Source organism: Diabrotica virgifera, chromosome 8 (genome assembly GCF_917563875.1).
Source record: "Diabrotica virgifera virgifera chromosome 8, PGI_DIABVI_V3a".
NCBI lineage: Eukaryota > Metazoa > Arthropoda > Insecta > Coleoptera > Chrysomelidae > Diabrotica > Diabrotica virgifera.
In genome coordinates, this window is record NC_065450.1 from 67,793,985 (window position 1) to 67,810,589 (window position 16,605).

General features: G+C 35.2%; 1 protein-coding gene across 1 annotated transcript in view; it reads left to right on the forward strand.

Moving 5' to 3' along the window:
• LOC114335542 (kinesin-like protein Klp10A) overlaps positions 1-16,605 on the forward strand; it is a 72,935-nt gene that overhangs the window by 42,610 nt on the left and 13,720 nt on the right. Inside the window, exon 4 of the mRNA XM_050659708.1 lies at positions 4,110-4,348. Coding sequence (XP_050515665.1) covers positions 4,110-4,348 — 239 coding nt within the window. The remainder of the gene's footprint in view (positions 1-4,109; positions 4,349-16,605) is intronic.

Consider the following 16,605-nt stretch of genomic DNA (forward strand, 5'->3'; position numbering starts at 1 on the left):
TTCTTCTTCTTCTTCTTCTGGTTCCTATCCGTTTCGGATGTTGGAAATCATATTGGCAATCATAACTTTGCTCGTTGTGGCTCGAAACAGTTCCATTGAGGTTTTCTTAAACCATGTTCTCAAATTTCGAAGCCATGATATTCTCCTTCTACCGGGTCCTCGCTTACTTTTGACTTTACCTTGCAATATGGACTGCAGTAGGAAGTACACAACAAAGTATAAGAAATTATACAAAATACAATTAAGAACAGCTGCATTATTGAAGTTCAACGACATAATGTCAACAATGCAATGTTTAACCTTTAACTACCCGCGCATCAAGTTATAACATAACTACACGCGTGGCGTACTTTATACGCCACAAGAAAATACACTTAAAAACAGCGGATTTGTTTTTTTTTTTAATACACTTAGTTGTTTGTTATAAACCTTATTCGGCATCAGAGAATACTTGGAGTTCCTTTTCAGTAAGCCAATTGGGATTTATAACTGGAATCATGAAATAACTGGATTCCATGATAAATAAAATTACTATTAAAAAAATTTTTGAAATGTAATTTTTTACAGGAGAAAAAGTATTGTTTATGAAGAAAAATATATTTTGTGCCATAATGACTAAAAAACAATTGAAATATGTACTTATATTACTACTTATTTTAATATAATCCTGGCGTATATTGTCCACCACCGGAAACAACAAATAATAAACTGTAAATTACGATCTTCCGAGAAAGCCGATTTTAACGAAACTAAAACCAAATTGTAAAGCACATTCCAATGATAGGTTAGAGAGATAAACAAGGTCAAAAATTAAATTTTTAAATATATTTGCAGTAGAATTCTTATATCTGGCGTACAAAGTACGCCAGCGCGTGTAGTTAAAGGTTAAGAAGGGGATACAATACCTGAGAAGATTGCTGTAAGAGTTGTATTTTTTCAGCAATAAACTAAATAATAACAAGAACAATGAACTCAAATTTGGATTCGAAATATAAAAAAGAGTTATGACCATCATTTTCTGTTTTTTTTTCTTCGTGAAAAAATTAGGTGGAACAAGTTTAAAATTTATTCAACGATATGGCTTCGAGATTTGATAAAGATTTTAAAAACAATAGAACAAATGTGACGTACTTTCACATGGTTATGAGTATAAATGAAATTATTACGAACTTATCCAAAAATAAGTGTATTAGTCATTGACTAATCTTAATGCAAATATATTCTATCTAATATGAGTGATTAAAAGTAAACACAAATAGTAGATGCGTCTTAATGTTTTTTTTTTCGATTAAGCAGAAAACATAAATAATAAAATTTTGAATATCAAATTAAGAAATGATTTTTTGTTTAAGATATAGAAAAATAAGGCATATTATAATAAGGCGATAAAATTTTGTTTAAAAGAACTAAAATGTAAGGTATTAGAATGTTAGTAACAATAAAATGGATAAAACCACATGCAGATTATGCGAAAATGCAGAGGAAATGGTAAAATATTGCCTGCAAATTCTGAAAAATCATTCGTCACAGTTATAAAGTAGAATCTTTTAAAAAACTTTGTAGTAATTCAAAGGTCATAAGAACTAAGAAACAACGTAAGTACCCGAAAACTAAAGGGAAACCGAATCAAAAGATTAATCATCTAGATCTAGGAACACTATCCATTATTAAAGAACTCAAAAATTGTATATGCACTAAAGCAAGGAGCCAAAAACTGGATCATACAATTGTACGTCCCGTGCTGCAAAGCTGGCCATATTGCAAAACCCAATAGAAAATTAGAAATAGCAGACTTGCTAAAATCGGGAACATTCTGCTATGTTACTTTTTCAAATTATACGAAGAATCCATTATTTTTAAAACGTTTTTATATACTTGGTTTTATAGTCTTTGTCACTGTCTCCACAAATTTTGTAATCCACTTTAAACATAGTTCCATGTTTCCTAGGCACCTGAACACTGCAATATTTAATTGCTATTATATGGATAAATCAATTTTTTTAATTTCAAACTATATATTTTAAAAATGTGACTAATGCAATGACATTTAAATACCATTTTAAAGTACGTTAACGAATCGATACGTGGTAGCTCAGTGGCAGAGTGGTAGACTAGAGATAGAGAGGTCCTGAGTTCGAAACCCGTCTGTTACGTACCTTTTTTTAATTTTTTTATTTTTTTTATTTTTTTTTAATAAATGATTTAAAGTTAATATAATTAAAATTCATATTGTATAAGTTAATTATTATATATAAATATTATAATATACAATTTTAAATATTTTTTTTGATTTAAATGAGTTTAAATCCGCTAGAGAAATAATTATGCCTCTAAAAAGTCGATTACAAAATTCTTTTTTCTCTTCTCATACCATAATATTATATCAATTATGATTTCACTACCTGTATGATAATGAACTTCATTATGATACAGATTTTCATTACGATACAGATTTTTAACCAATAGTATCGCGATATGGCATTCGCGATAAAGGTGGTACATGCGCAGTGACCAATGGCGAGTCAAATACATACGCTTTGACAGTTCTCAATATGTAAACAAACTGACAAACTACTTAATTTATTTGCGTTACAAAATTAATAAATTCGAATATATTTTTTATCGCCAACCGTCAGTAAAGTCATTTATTATTGTACTCATTTGACGCCTAGTAAGTGGTTGCCTAGGCTAGCGGTATGTGTATCTGCATACGGACGTGTCAGTACTTGGTTCGAATCCCCCGTAAGGAAAACTTTTTTGTTTAATATTAATAGTTATTGACATACTTAGACTATTATAAGGACCAAGTACACACACTCTTTTTTCATTAGAAGGATATAATTAAGTAAGTGTTAAGTAAGTGTTAATGTTTTTTATGATTGGCGATAAAATTTTGTATGCACCACGTCAGTAAAGACTCTTTATCGAACTCGTCTGTTATTCGCCTTGCTCGCTACGCTCGCTCGGCTCATAATATCAGACTCGTTCGATAAAGAGTCACTTTACTGACTTATTACATAAATAACTATTGTTGTGAATGATCATAGAAAAAATCGTGTATACAACTTGCATTTAATTATCATTATGAAGCTCGTACTCTTTACGAAACTCGCCGCTAGGCGGCTCGTTTCGTATTCCTCATATTCGCTTCATAATGCCCATCATTAAATGCTCGTTGCATTATATACTATTATGACATAGAAATTGAAACAACAAAATAGTTTATAATTTTATATTGGGTCCTATAAATAATGAAAACATTATATTATAAAAAGTTCTTTTTTATAAAAGTCTAATTATTTAGATTAGAAAAACATTTTGACACACAGTTTTTTGTGACACGAAAAAAAGTCGACAATTTCTAGAGTGTTAATACTAATACCATATCCAAAACGCATGCATTTTATATTGTGGTATTATAGTTCTACACAATGGTTCTACGAAAGCTCAAACTGTCAACTTTTTTTCGTTTCTGTATTTTAACTATCGTCTTCTGAAAAGATGGTTCAAAAACAATAACAATTCAGTAATCAATAAAATATTGATATTAAAGTTTTATACAGTAGGAAAAATGAAAGAATACCCATGAACGAACATATAAAACACTCTGTATTTTCCTGTCACCGTGTCACATAAAAAATTGGCCAGCGCAAGTACATGTAATAATTATTATTACATGCACTTGCGCTGGGCAATTTTCTTTGTGACACGGTGACAGGAAAATACAGCGTGTTTTATATGTTCGTTCATGGGTATTCTTTCATTTTTCCGACTGTATTTAAACAAAATGACCCGATTTTCATTGAAAAGTCCCGGATTTCAGGTTTTTTTCAGTCTTGTTCCGAATTCGACTGAATTGGAGTTGATCACACTATCACGAAGAGTCCAAAAGTTGTTTATTATTGTCATTGTCAACCAATATCAATACCAATATCAACGCGACTTAAGGATAAAACCTAAGGGTATTTATGAATAGCGATCGGATTGAATTCCTGGACTTCCCAGTCTCCGTTTTCATTTCTGGGGTCTTTACAATATCTGCATTAATATTTTTTATGTTTATAAAAAAAATATTTTTGTGTAGCGTACTTATCAAAACATATTTTTAGGTAAAGTCTTCGATCTACTGAACAACAAAGCAAAACTCCGAATATTAGAAGATGGAAAACAGCAGGTACAGGTGGTCGGACTGGAAGAGAAGGTAGTCAATAACGTCCAGGAAGTTCTGGGATTCATTCAAAAAGGCAACCAAGCACGCACATCAGGTCAAACGTTCGCTAACAATAATTCATCACGATCCCATGCAGTGTTCCAAATCTATTTAAGGTCAAACAACAATATGTCAAAGGTAAGCATCTTTTTACGGGGTTCGGACAAATAATTCCCGGACAAAAGATCCCCACAAAGTATCCCTGGACAAAAAATCCCCAAACAAAAAATCCCCACAAATAATCCCCGGACAAATAATTCCCTGACAAAAAATCCCGGACAAATAATCCCCACAAATTTTTTTGGACAAAATATCCCCACAAAAAAATCTTGACAAAGAATCCCCAAGAAATATGTATTTGCTGCCGAATAATTCTCTAAAAGTTTTCCAATCGCCATGACACCGTTTTTCGTCACGAAAATAATGATTAGCAATTAAGATTAAGAGGAAACAGTAGCGATCAACAGTTAGCGAAAACACGTTCCCAGATTGCGGCTGTAATTTTGAATATTTTTTCGAAATATTTGGCACACGTATTCGTAATATAATAAAGAATGGCGGTACAGAGCCCAATTTGAAAAATATATTAATATGTGGAAATTACTCTGTAATTAAATACAATATTAAAAAAAACGAGCCTGTACCGCCATTAAGAAGAGCAAAAAAATACACTTTCTTCAAATAAACTTTTTTATCCGATGCCTAGATTTTGTGTCATTTTGGAACTACTAATGAAATAAAAAATTTTAGTAGTTCCAAAATGACACAAAATCTAGGCATCGGATAAAAAAATTTATTTGAAGAAAGTGTATTTTTTTGTTCTTCTTAATGGCGGTACAGGCTCGATTTTTAATATTGTTGCAATTCTAGATGGGTTCAGGGATTAATGCCTGGTTGCACCAACAGATCTTAAGCTCCAGCTTAGCTAAGCTCTACTTATAAATAGGGCCTCCATAGTATCACTTACGTTGTACCATAATTTTAGATTCTTACCTTATTATCAATTATATCTATTATTATATTATGGTATTCTTATTGTAATATATTATAATTATATTACATTAATTCTTATGATATTCTCGACTTAAGATTAAGATCTGTTGGTGCAACCGGGCATAAGAGAATTGTTACTCTGTTTTAACAAGTTTATTAAAATTCCTAATAAACTAAAGTACAAAAATAAGTCCTCCAAAATTCAAACGTGACAAAAACAATTATTATGACAAAACTTCTAAATTGACAAATATATCTGTCAGATTCCTTATTAGTCTGACTTACTCCATCTACTTACACCTATGCTAGGTGATTTATAACACCGCCCCCTTCTTTCAGGCTGTTCGCCCCGAACGGTACCTAAATGGACCAGGTCGGTGGATTCTGCCCTTCATAAGGACACAGTCTCTCTAGGTGGACGACCTTCGGCTTACTTCGTGGCGTCAGTTGCACCCTATACACAAGGTCGTTTATCTTCTTAATGACCAGGTACGGTCCCTCCCAGGGCCGCTGCAACTTGGGACTTAGACCTTTCCTTCTCGTTGGTTGGTAGAGCCAAACTGCATCACCTTCCTTGAAACTAACAGGTGTGGATTTCTGATCGAACCTAACCTTCATCCGGTCACTGGTGAGTTGTAGCTTGTTTCTGGCGAAATCGTGGACCTTAACCAGTCGATCCTTTAGACCGCTGACATACTCGGGAAGTGTCTCTTGACCCGCCTCTCCGTCTGGTACATTACTATGTAGGAGATCGATGGGAAGCCTCATCTCTCGACCAGTTAACAGCATTGCTGGAGTGTAACCAGTTGCATCATGTTGGGAACTTCGGTAGGCTAGCAGAAACAGAGGCACCAGTTTGTCCCAGTCTCTCTGGTTTTCGTCTACAAACAGGGACAGGTAGTTGTTGATGGTCCGGTTATGTCTTTCTACCATGCCGTCGGATTGAGGATGGAGCGGTGTTGTTCTGGTCTTCTTAATTCCTAACAAAGCCATCATGGTCTTCCAAACTGCCGATTCGAAGTTGCGCCCCTGGTCAGAATGAAGCAGAAGTGGAACACCATGTCGGGAAACGACATTCTCAAGCAGGGCTTCACCAACTGTGACTGCTTCTTGGTTGGGTAGTGCAACTACTTCAGGCCATTTGGAAAAATAATCCATAGCAACCATCAAATATTTATTTCCTGATGCTGTCTCTGGAAATGGTCCCAAAATGTCTACAGCAACTCGTTCCCATGGAGTTCCAGTAATATATTGTTGGAGTTTTCCCCTAAGTCTTGTTTTGGGTCCCTTCTTGGATGCACACAGGTCACATCGTTTGCACCATTCTTCCACATCTTGCCGACAATGAACCCAATAATACCTCTCACGGACTCTGGCCAGAGTCCTATTGATTCCAAAATTCCCGCCGGAACGACTATCGTGAAGTTCTGCAAGCACGTCCTTAACACATGACCTTGGGAGAACAACTTGGGGCACTGTTCTTGTTCCATCTGGACTCTCCCATTTACGAGTGATGATGTCATCTCGTAGACACAGGGAGTCCCACTGAAGCCAATAGCCCTTAACTGCTTGCCCATATTTTGCAATCTCCTGCCACTGTGGTCTAGCTCCGTGGTCCAGCCACTCCCGAACTATTTTTAGATCTGTATCTTCCTTCTGTTCAGCCTGAAGGTTTTCTAGAGCTTCTTCGTCATTTCTATCCTCTATGGTTCTCAACTGTAGAATCTGGCCATCTCGTTCTTCTTGGCGGTCGCAGAATCGACAGTTCCTGCCGTTGCATGGTCTTCTCGAGAGACCGTCGGCATTCCCATGACTTCTTCCCGCTCTGTGACGAATTTCAAAATCATAAGTCTGTAGTTTCTCCAGCCACCGAGCTATCTGACCTTCAGGTGTCTTGAAATTGAGAAGCCATTGCAAGGCAGAATGATCGGTTCTTATCAAGAATTTTCTGCCATAGAGGAACGAATGGTAGTGTTCTACTGCTTTGACGACTGCCAATAACTCCTTTCTGGTGACACAGTAGTTTCTTTCTGCTTTTCCCAAAGTTTTGCTGAAGTATCCTATGACGCGTTCCTCGCCCTCTTGTACTTGGGAAAGCACCGCCCCGATACCATTTTGAGAAGCATCTGTATCAAGCACGAAAAGACCCTGTTCTTTCGGATATGCCAGGATTGGAGCCGTAGTCAATTTATGCTTGAGTGTGGTGAAGGCAAGCTGGCACTCTGGTGTCCAGTCAAATGACAGTTTTCTCTCAGTCAGATTATGGAGAGGTTTGGCAATCTTACCAAAATCTTTCACGAAGCGACGATAGTAACTGCAAAGACCAAGGAAGCTTCGGATATCGTGTTTGTTTCTTGGTGTGGGCCATTCCTGTACTGCTTTTATTTTCGCCTGATCTGCTGCAATTCCTGAGGATGAAATTACATGTCCAAGGAAACTAACTTTTTCTTGGAAGAGCTCGCACTTTTTGGCATTTACTTGTAGGTGAGCGTTCCTTAGTCTGGTGAAAACTTCTTTCAAATTGGCAAGATGTTCGTCGAAATCTTTTCCGATGACCATAATGTCGTCGAGGTAGACCAGACAGATTTTCCATGTAAGTCCTCTAAGTACTAGCTCCATTAAACGTTCAAACGTGGCAGGTGCATTACACAATCCGAATGGCATCACTTTGAATTGGTAGAGCCCATTTCCAGCAGAAAATGCGGTCTTCTCTCTGTCTTCAGGGTGTACTGCAACTTGCCAATAACCGCTTTTGAGGTCCACAGTGGAAAACCATTTCGACTCAGCCAAGGCACTAAGTGTATCATCAATACGGGGTAGTGGATAGCTGTCCTTCTTGGTAACACTATTCAGCCTCCTGTAGTCGACACAGAACCGCGTTGAGCCATCTTTCTTGGTTACCAACACCACTGGAGAAGACCAGGGGCTACTCGACTCTTCGATGACATTCTCCTTTCGCATATCTTCAAGGATGGCAAAAGCTTCTTTTTGTTTTGCAAATGGAAGACGTCTTGGTGCCTGTCTTATGGGGTTGGAGTTGTCAGTGTTAATCCGATGTTGGACTAAGTCAGTGCGGCCAGTTATTTCTCCTTTAAAGAATATGTCACTTTCGTTGTTGATGAACTCTTCTGCTTTTTGGTATTCATCTTCAGATAGATGTTCCCATGACTTCTTAAAATTTTCCAAAATTTCAGTGGAGAGTTGGTGTGTACTGCTAGCTGTTGGCACGTTTTCTTCTATTCTGGTCACTCTTACAACTGGCTCGCATATTCCAAGCACTTGGCCCTTTTTGAAAGTAATTTTATTGCCATTCGGGTTGGCCACCCTTTCTTATCCCCATCTACCAAACATCTGGCCACAATGACGCCCTCATGAATCTGCTCGTCTGGTTCTAATAACATGGCTCCCAAGCCACCAGATGCATCAATTTGTGCAACCACGATATTTTCACTGTTAGGAGGGATCTTCGTGTCTTCTGCTACTAACATCTTTAGCCCATTGTGCTGCTTTCTGGAGGATGACAGTAGAATTTCTTCATTGCCGACGACTAAGGTCCTGTGTCTGACATCTACAATAAACCCATGTTCGGACATAATGTCGACACCTAGGATGAACTCGTCTACTATGTCGGCTACTAGGACCACTACTTCTATCTCGATGTGTCCCAGCTCGATTTTTACGCAACTGTCCCCATAAACAGTAATGTTTTCGCCTGTCGCTGTCTCTAGTATGGGAGGTTTCGATATTATTCGTGTAGATGACTGGTCCAGTAAACGTTTACTCATAACTGACCTAGTTGCCCCAGTATCGATGGTAAAACTGCATCTGTCGCCATTGAGAAGTCCATCGGCAACTAAGCTGTCACTACTTCGTCTTATTGTGGATATTGAGAATCTGGGAGCTTGGGACAGGTCAGCCAACGTGCGCCCCTTGACGTTGACTTCTTTTAGTTTTCCGAATTGCGTTGATATTGTGGAGCTTGCCTACTGTCCTCTGATCTTGTACGTTGTCTGCAATCACGTTGAAGGTGGCCTATCAATCCACAAAAATAACACTTTGGGCGCCCCTGACGTTTTTGCTTCAAAGATTCGGCTATTGGGCCAAGATATTTCTCGAATTGGGCGGCCAACACCTGGGACAACGTATTTAGATCGCCTTCTTCCACTTCAGCAACACCTCTTATTTGATGGACTTTGCGTTGATGGCGGGACACATTCTTCATGGCTTCGTACTCCAATGCTGCGACAATAGCGTCCTTCAATATTTGGTAGCGTCCTCTTCCTAGTCGTAATGTTTGCTGGAGGTCTACATCTCGCAGGCCATCAAGGAAACATTGGATGGTAAACTGGTGTAGAAACTCTTCAGGGGCTTCGGGCCAAGCGAGTCGTGCCATCTTTTCTACTTCTGCTCCGTATTCTTGCACAGATTCGTTGGAGCCTTGGATACGCACTTTTAGTTGGCTCTGGTATACTTGCTTCAAATATTGGCTGCCGTATCTTAGTTCTAGAGCCGATACGACAGTCTCATATTTCTTTTGTGCGTCCTCTGGAATGTTTTGGAGGATTTCTACAGCCTTACCTCGAAGTGCTAATATGAGAGCAGTTGCCTTCTGTTCATTTGTCCATCCATTATTCTGTGCAGCAGCTTCGAATTGTCTTCTATACACTGGCCAGGATATCTCGCCGTCAAATGTAGGAGGCTTAATTATTCCGTTGACAGGGGAACAAATCACTTCTGGTTTACCTTCAACTCTCAGTTTCTGGGACTTTTCAACCTCTAGGCGGATATTCTCAAGATTTCTCGTTACCTCATCGTGCCTTTTTTTCTACTAGGCCTCTTGTTACTTCAATCTCTTTAATCATGTCTTCTTTTGTCTCTTCGATTTCTTTTTTCATATCTTCTTTTGTCTCTGCGATTTCTTTTTTCATATCTTCTTTTGTCTCTTCGATTTCTTTTTTCATATCTTCTGTACTCACTTTTGAAGTCTCTATTTTTGAGATAAGTGTCACGAGCAACTCTCTGTCTTCTAGACGACGTAAATTTTCTGTTTCTTTTTCTTCCTGCCGACGTTTGTCTTCATTTTCTTTTTCTTCCTGCCGACGTTTTTCCATGGCGGCAATCATGTCTCTAATTTCTTCCATCGTCTCGCTTCTTGTTTTCACCATATAAATTCTCTTAATCCCACTTTACTTCTGACACCAATTGTTGCAATTCTAGATGGGTTCAGGGATTAAGAGAATTGTTACTCTGTTTTAACAAGTTTATTAAAATTCCTAATAAACTAAAGTACAAAAATAAGTCCTCCAAAATTCAAACGTGACAAAAACAATTATTATGACAAAACTTCTAAATTGACAAATATATCTGTCAGATTCCTTATTAGTCTGACTTACTCCATCTACTTACACCTATGCTAGGTGATTTATAACAATATTGTATTTAATTACAGAGTAATTTACACATATTAATATATTTTTCAAATTGGGCTGTGTACCGCCATTCTTTATTATATTACGAATACGTGTGCCAAATATCTCGAAAAAATATTCAAAATTACAGCCGCAATCTTGGAACGCGTTTTTGTTACCTGTTGATCGCTATTGTATCACCTTAAGCATGAATTGCAATTTCGATTACCAAATTTCGAATTCCAATTCCATGCCGATAATTATAATAACGGCGTAAATTGGAATTGAAGTTTATCGAAATCCTTTAGAAGAAAGTCCTTTAGAAAAAGGAACAGGTTTTTTTTTGCATTACAATCAAGATTATCGTTTTCGGGACCGAAGTTATAATCACGAATGGGCAATGTTTTGAACATAGTTAGTCAAAGCAGAGTGAGCAAAAGATTTAAGCGAATAATTACAACATGATTTCCACAGACTTAGCTCATTCCCCATATCTTCCACGATTTTTCAAAAAACTCATACTCTTTTGTCATGCAAAATTTGAAGTTTTCAGCATGAAATTGGAATTCGAAATTTGGTAATCGAAATTACAATTCATGCTTAATCTTAATTTATTGCTAATTATTAATTTCGTGCCAAAAAGAGGTTTCATTGCGATTGCTATAACTCTCATGCACTGAAGCTGAAAAACATTTGAGTCGATTTCAATCACGGGAAAACTTTTATAGAACTATTCGGCAGCAAATATTTCTTGGGGATTTTTTTGTCCGGCATTTTTTATGGGGATATTTTGTCCAAAAAAAATTTGTGGGTATTATTAGTCCTAGCTTCTCTTTTTACTGTAGGCTTTCCTCTGGTTTTGCTATAATAGTTTCGATTCTTAAAATGGACCGAAAGTTTCGATTCATTTGTATCTTCGAACAAATTAGAAAGATCGAAAGGACGAAAGATTCGATTCATCGTAATTTTTGTAGTCTATGCAGATTATCTTCATTTTCAACCATTATTATGGCGACGTCACTCGTCAAAAGACGAGTTAGACTGGCATGGGCGGCATGCGGCATTTGGCAAACTAAGCTACATTCTTAAAAACAAAAGATATCCACATCTTAAGACCAAGGTGTACAATCAATACGCACTCCCTGTTCTCACTTATGGTTCCCAAACTTGGACAAAAGCAAACTTGGAAAAAATCATAAAAACGCAAACAGAAAGACAAATGTTGCACATAAGACTAATGGATAAAAAGAGAAACGAGCGGATAAGAGAGAAAACAAAAATTAGGGATGTTAGACAAGAAGTTGCACAATTGAAATGGAGATTTGCCGGAGCCAATATAAGACAAAAAGAAGACTGATGGATCAAAATTCTTATAAATTGGAGACCGTGGGAATATAAGCGAAGCAGAAGAAGGCCGCAAATGAGATGGGTAGATGATATCAAGAAGCACGTGGGCTCTAGGCGGATGACTGTAGCGAAAGACAGAGAAGAGTTGAAAAGGATTGGGGAGGTCTATGTCCAAAGATGGACCGAAGAAGGCTAATTAGATAGATTACAGTGCCATTGAATATTAACGGTCTCAACGAATCTCATTGTCGATTGTCTGTTCCATAAGCTATTGCTGTCTAATGCTGCATAAGCTAATCTTATCTTCGGCTCAGCAGGTTCTTCAATAGTTAGCTCTATCACCCACTGTTAAAACAAATGGAAACTTTTCTGGCTGACCGCTGCTACCATACGCAGAAAAAGCGTTAAGACCTCAAGTCATTTTATCGTGCGTACAAAGGACCTGCATCTTGAGCCTGGACACTTGTTAGTTAGCTTCGATGTGATCTCACCATTCAACATTGTTCCAGTAGAAGAACCATTAGAAATTATACGCAAAAAGTATGCAATACCACAGAATCTACAAGGACCAACGACACAAACAAGTTGAGGGAGAACCGATGGGTCCACCACTGTCACTGGTAATAGCAAATCTTTTTAGGCAGTAAATAAAAAAGCCGAGTCATGGATCAGCAGTGCATAAACCCAAGCTATGGCTTATGGGTCAATCCAAGCCAAGTGGTCCAAAGGTGGTTGCTTGACTATTTTTAGTATTTTTTATTTTTCTACCTTTTAAACTTAGTCTATAGAGAGAACAAAATTGAATTCATTTTATTTTTAAAAAATTTAGTTTGCCGATGACGGCCATTTTTGTTAAAGCGTGTCGATCATTTTCACGGAAAACATGGTTTCGCTCTTTAGTAGTCTTTAGTCAATATTTTTACTGAGGTTTGTCATAGAACAATAAAGCAAAAACCAAACTTTTTAGAAAAGTATGCTCTAAAAAAATTGCCTGTAGCATTATTTAATTTCAAACTACCCTTAATAGACCAGTAAGGATCTGTTTTTAGGTGGATGTGAGAGGTGGCATTCAGATTTTTGCGGATAAAGTTAGGTGATAACTTCGTTAATAATAATTGATTTATGCTCCTTCTCAAATATGCCCGGAACATTAATAAAAAAAATAAAATATTTAAAAATTTCAAAAAATTTCGTTTTTTTTTTCTAATTTTTTTGCTTATAACTTAAAAACTTCATTTTAGAACAAAGTCCTATAGGAATAAAACAAAGATGCGATTTGTTAAAAATGTCTTAATTTATAACCCTTGCTTCAAAATAGCAATAAATATAAAATAAGGGGGCAAAACAAGCCTGTCCTTATTCAATGATTTTCCATCACTTAAGTTACACTTGGAACCTTCCTAATTCGCTTAGAAAATTTTTGTAATGTGCTAAAACCGTACACCAAATTTCATTAAAATTGACTTCTAGATTTTGCATAATAATTTTGCACTCTAAACTTTTTTTAAAAAATTAAAATTGTTTAAAATCTTGCAGAACAAAAACTAGAACATACAAAGATTTGTCAATTTTTTTACATATAAAGAAGTACTCCACCTATCTAATGCACTTTACAGAATTGAAATTGAATTATTTAAGCAGCCTCAGCAATGTTTAAAATTATAAACAATTTTTTGGCTTATAAACAAATTAGTGCTGTGTCCAGGAGAGGGTGCTACGGGCTCCTTTATTTAGATGGACTTACCCAAGTTTTTTATGTATTTTGACCCGTAGAACACGAATTTTTTGGGTAACAGTTGATCCGGATGTCGATAAGATTGTTATAAACAAAGAACTTGAGGAATTACATAACATCGATTTTTCGCAAAATAAAACATTTTTTTGTATTTCTTGGGTAATTCTAAGCAAATAATGTTCTTACAAGTTTTTTCGTAGGGTGGAACTTTCAAAAAATCGAGAAATTGCAATTTTTGAACGCGAATAACGTTTGATTAAAAAATAAAATAGCAATTCTGCTGAAATCAGCATTTGAAAGTTTAAGTCAAATTATACCGGTTTTAATTATTTGCATTGCTAAAAATTAATTTTTTTATTATTAAACAAAGCTATTTGTTTATAAGCCAAAAAACTGTTTATAAATTTAAAACATTGCTAGGGCCCCTTAAATAATCCGATTTTATTTCTCTAAAGTGTATTAGATAGGTAGAGCACCTCTTTATATGTAAAAAAATTAGCCAACTTCTAAATGGTCTACTTTTTGTTCAGAAAGATTTTTAAAAATTTGAACTTTTTTAAAAACATTTAGATTGCAAATTTATTATGCAAAATTTATTAGGTCGATTTTAATGAAATTTAGTACACGATTTAAGTATGTTACCATGAATTTCCTAAGCGAATTACTAAGGTTCTAAGTGCCACCAAAATGATTAAAAAATATTGAATAACAAAAGACTTATTTTGCCCCCTTATTTTGTATTTATTGCTATATTGCAGAAAAGATAATACCTTAAGACATTTTTTACCAGTCGTATATCATACAAAATTTAATTATCTTTATTTTATTTCTTTACGACATTGTTCCAAAACGAATCGTTTTAAAGTTATAAGCAAAGAAAGCAGAAAAAAATCGATGTTTTTCGAAATTTTTAAATATTTTAATTTTTTTATTAATATTCCGGGCATATTTGAAAGGGCATATTTTTCCGGGCATATTTATACCGGTTGAAAGCAATAATACATATTATACTATATTAATAGTGAATCAGTAGAAACGATTATATTTAAATTTGGTAAATTATAACTCCACTCGACCAGCGCACGACCACACAACTCGAAACACAAGTACGCAAATACGGTTGCGCGAAGCGTGGCGCAATGCCGTGGAATTTACGAGACTCGCTCGGTCTGTAGATCCAAGTAAAGTTCATCAGTAAAAAGTATCTTTATCATGTATGTATTATTTATTTTACAATATTGGAAAATTGTTATTTAAAATGTGGTTTGGAATAAAAAAGTATGTTCTGATATATGAAATTACATCCTTCTAATGGAAAAAAATATTTGACGAATTTTCTCAAATTATGGATACCAACATCATTTTCATTTATAACTCTTGTATTTTTAATTTGACGAAGAAAAGTTATTCTTCATAAAAATCTCTTCTTGGTCTAAGATTTATGATGCAACCATCATGAATCAAATTTTATTAATTTTATACGAGGTATGTAAAAAAATATGAATTTCGAGTAAAGTGTCACAAAATTTAAATTAGAATGATATACTTGCACATTAAAACATAATTTTTAATTCTAAACATCTTTTCGTAATAGCAATTTTCTATATTATGAATTTAAATACGTATATAAACAAAGTTTTCGTTATGATAATGCTCGCATTTTCAGCTTGTTTATTTATAAAATATAAAAACAGCATTTTTTTTATCCAATATAAATAAATTGATTGTTCAAATTCTCACACCCTAGGATAAATGTTATTATGTTAGTAAAATTTGTGTGTTTCTGTTTAATGCATTTTTTTTTAATTATTTTTTTGTTTTTTTTTTTTTGTTTTTTTATTTGTTTATCTTTATTTTACTTTTTTAACATATTTGTTTTAAACTTTTTTTATGTTAATTTTTTTGTGAACACACATACAATAATATTTTGTATCGCAGAATTGCTTCCAATGGTGTTAGTTTTTTACAATTTCATCATATCAATGTTGTGGAGCAACATATAATTTTTACAATATATAACACAGCATTTGCGAAATCCCATTTTCTTTATTGACAGTATTCTTCTTCATTATGTAATACTTGAATTATAGACGTAACACATTTTATATAAAATTTTGTATTTTATTACACTGTTGGTGCAATAATACCGTTTTTATTTTATTTTTTTTTTTTATTTGCGACACTGTTTGAGCGGAGGTGTGATATGTATGCTTCTTTTCATGAGCATTTTTCAGTGCGTCACAAATGATAGAGAAAAAGGTAAGTCCGTGATAATATCAATGAACTGTCAATACGGATGGAATGGCCATGTCCCATTCAAATAGTGAAGCAAGATTGACACCAACATACAAGAGAGAGGTCCTAGAGAGAGACAGACAAGGTGGTGGAGAATTTGACAGGCCGTGTAATTTGAGTTGCCTATATAAATGGACCCGATTGAATCAGTATTTACAGTTCGTTGAATATTTTAACTTATATTTTAACTTGGCTAAGGCCTAATGCTGATTGGCAGTACATATTTCAAAATTTAACCACTTTTTTGTATTTAGGGGATAAATAGAGTACACAGTGCCATACTTGGTGTTTAAATACTTTTCAGAATTGTTATTTGTATTTATCAAAACAAATACCTACTTTCCTAAAGTATTTGGGAGTTAAATAATTTTAAAACTATTTAAATACTAAATTAGTGACTGTTTTATATAAAGTGAAGAAGTAGTCCTTGATTATGTTTTTATGTTACTTTTATATTTAGAATTTTACTTTTATATTTCCCCGATTTAAGTTGATATAGGCAACTCAAATTACACGGCCTGTCAAAGCTTCCACCACCTTGTCTGTCTCTCTCTAGGACCTCTCTCTTGTATCGTGGCTGCATTAGTTGTCTTTGTGCCTATTCCATCCGTATTGAC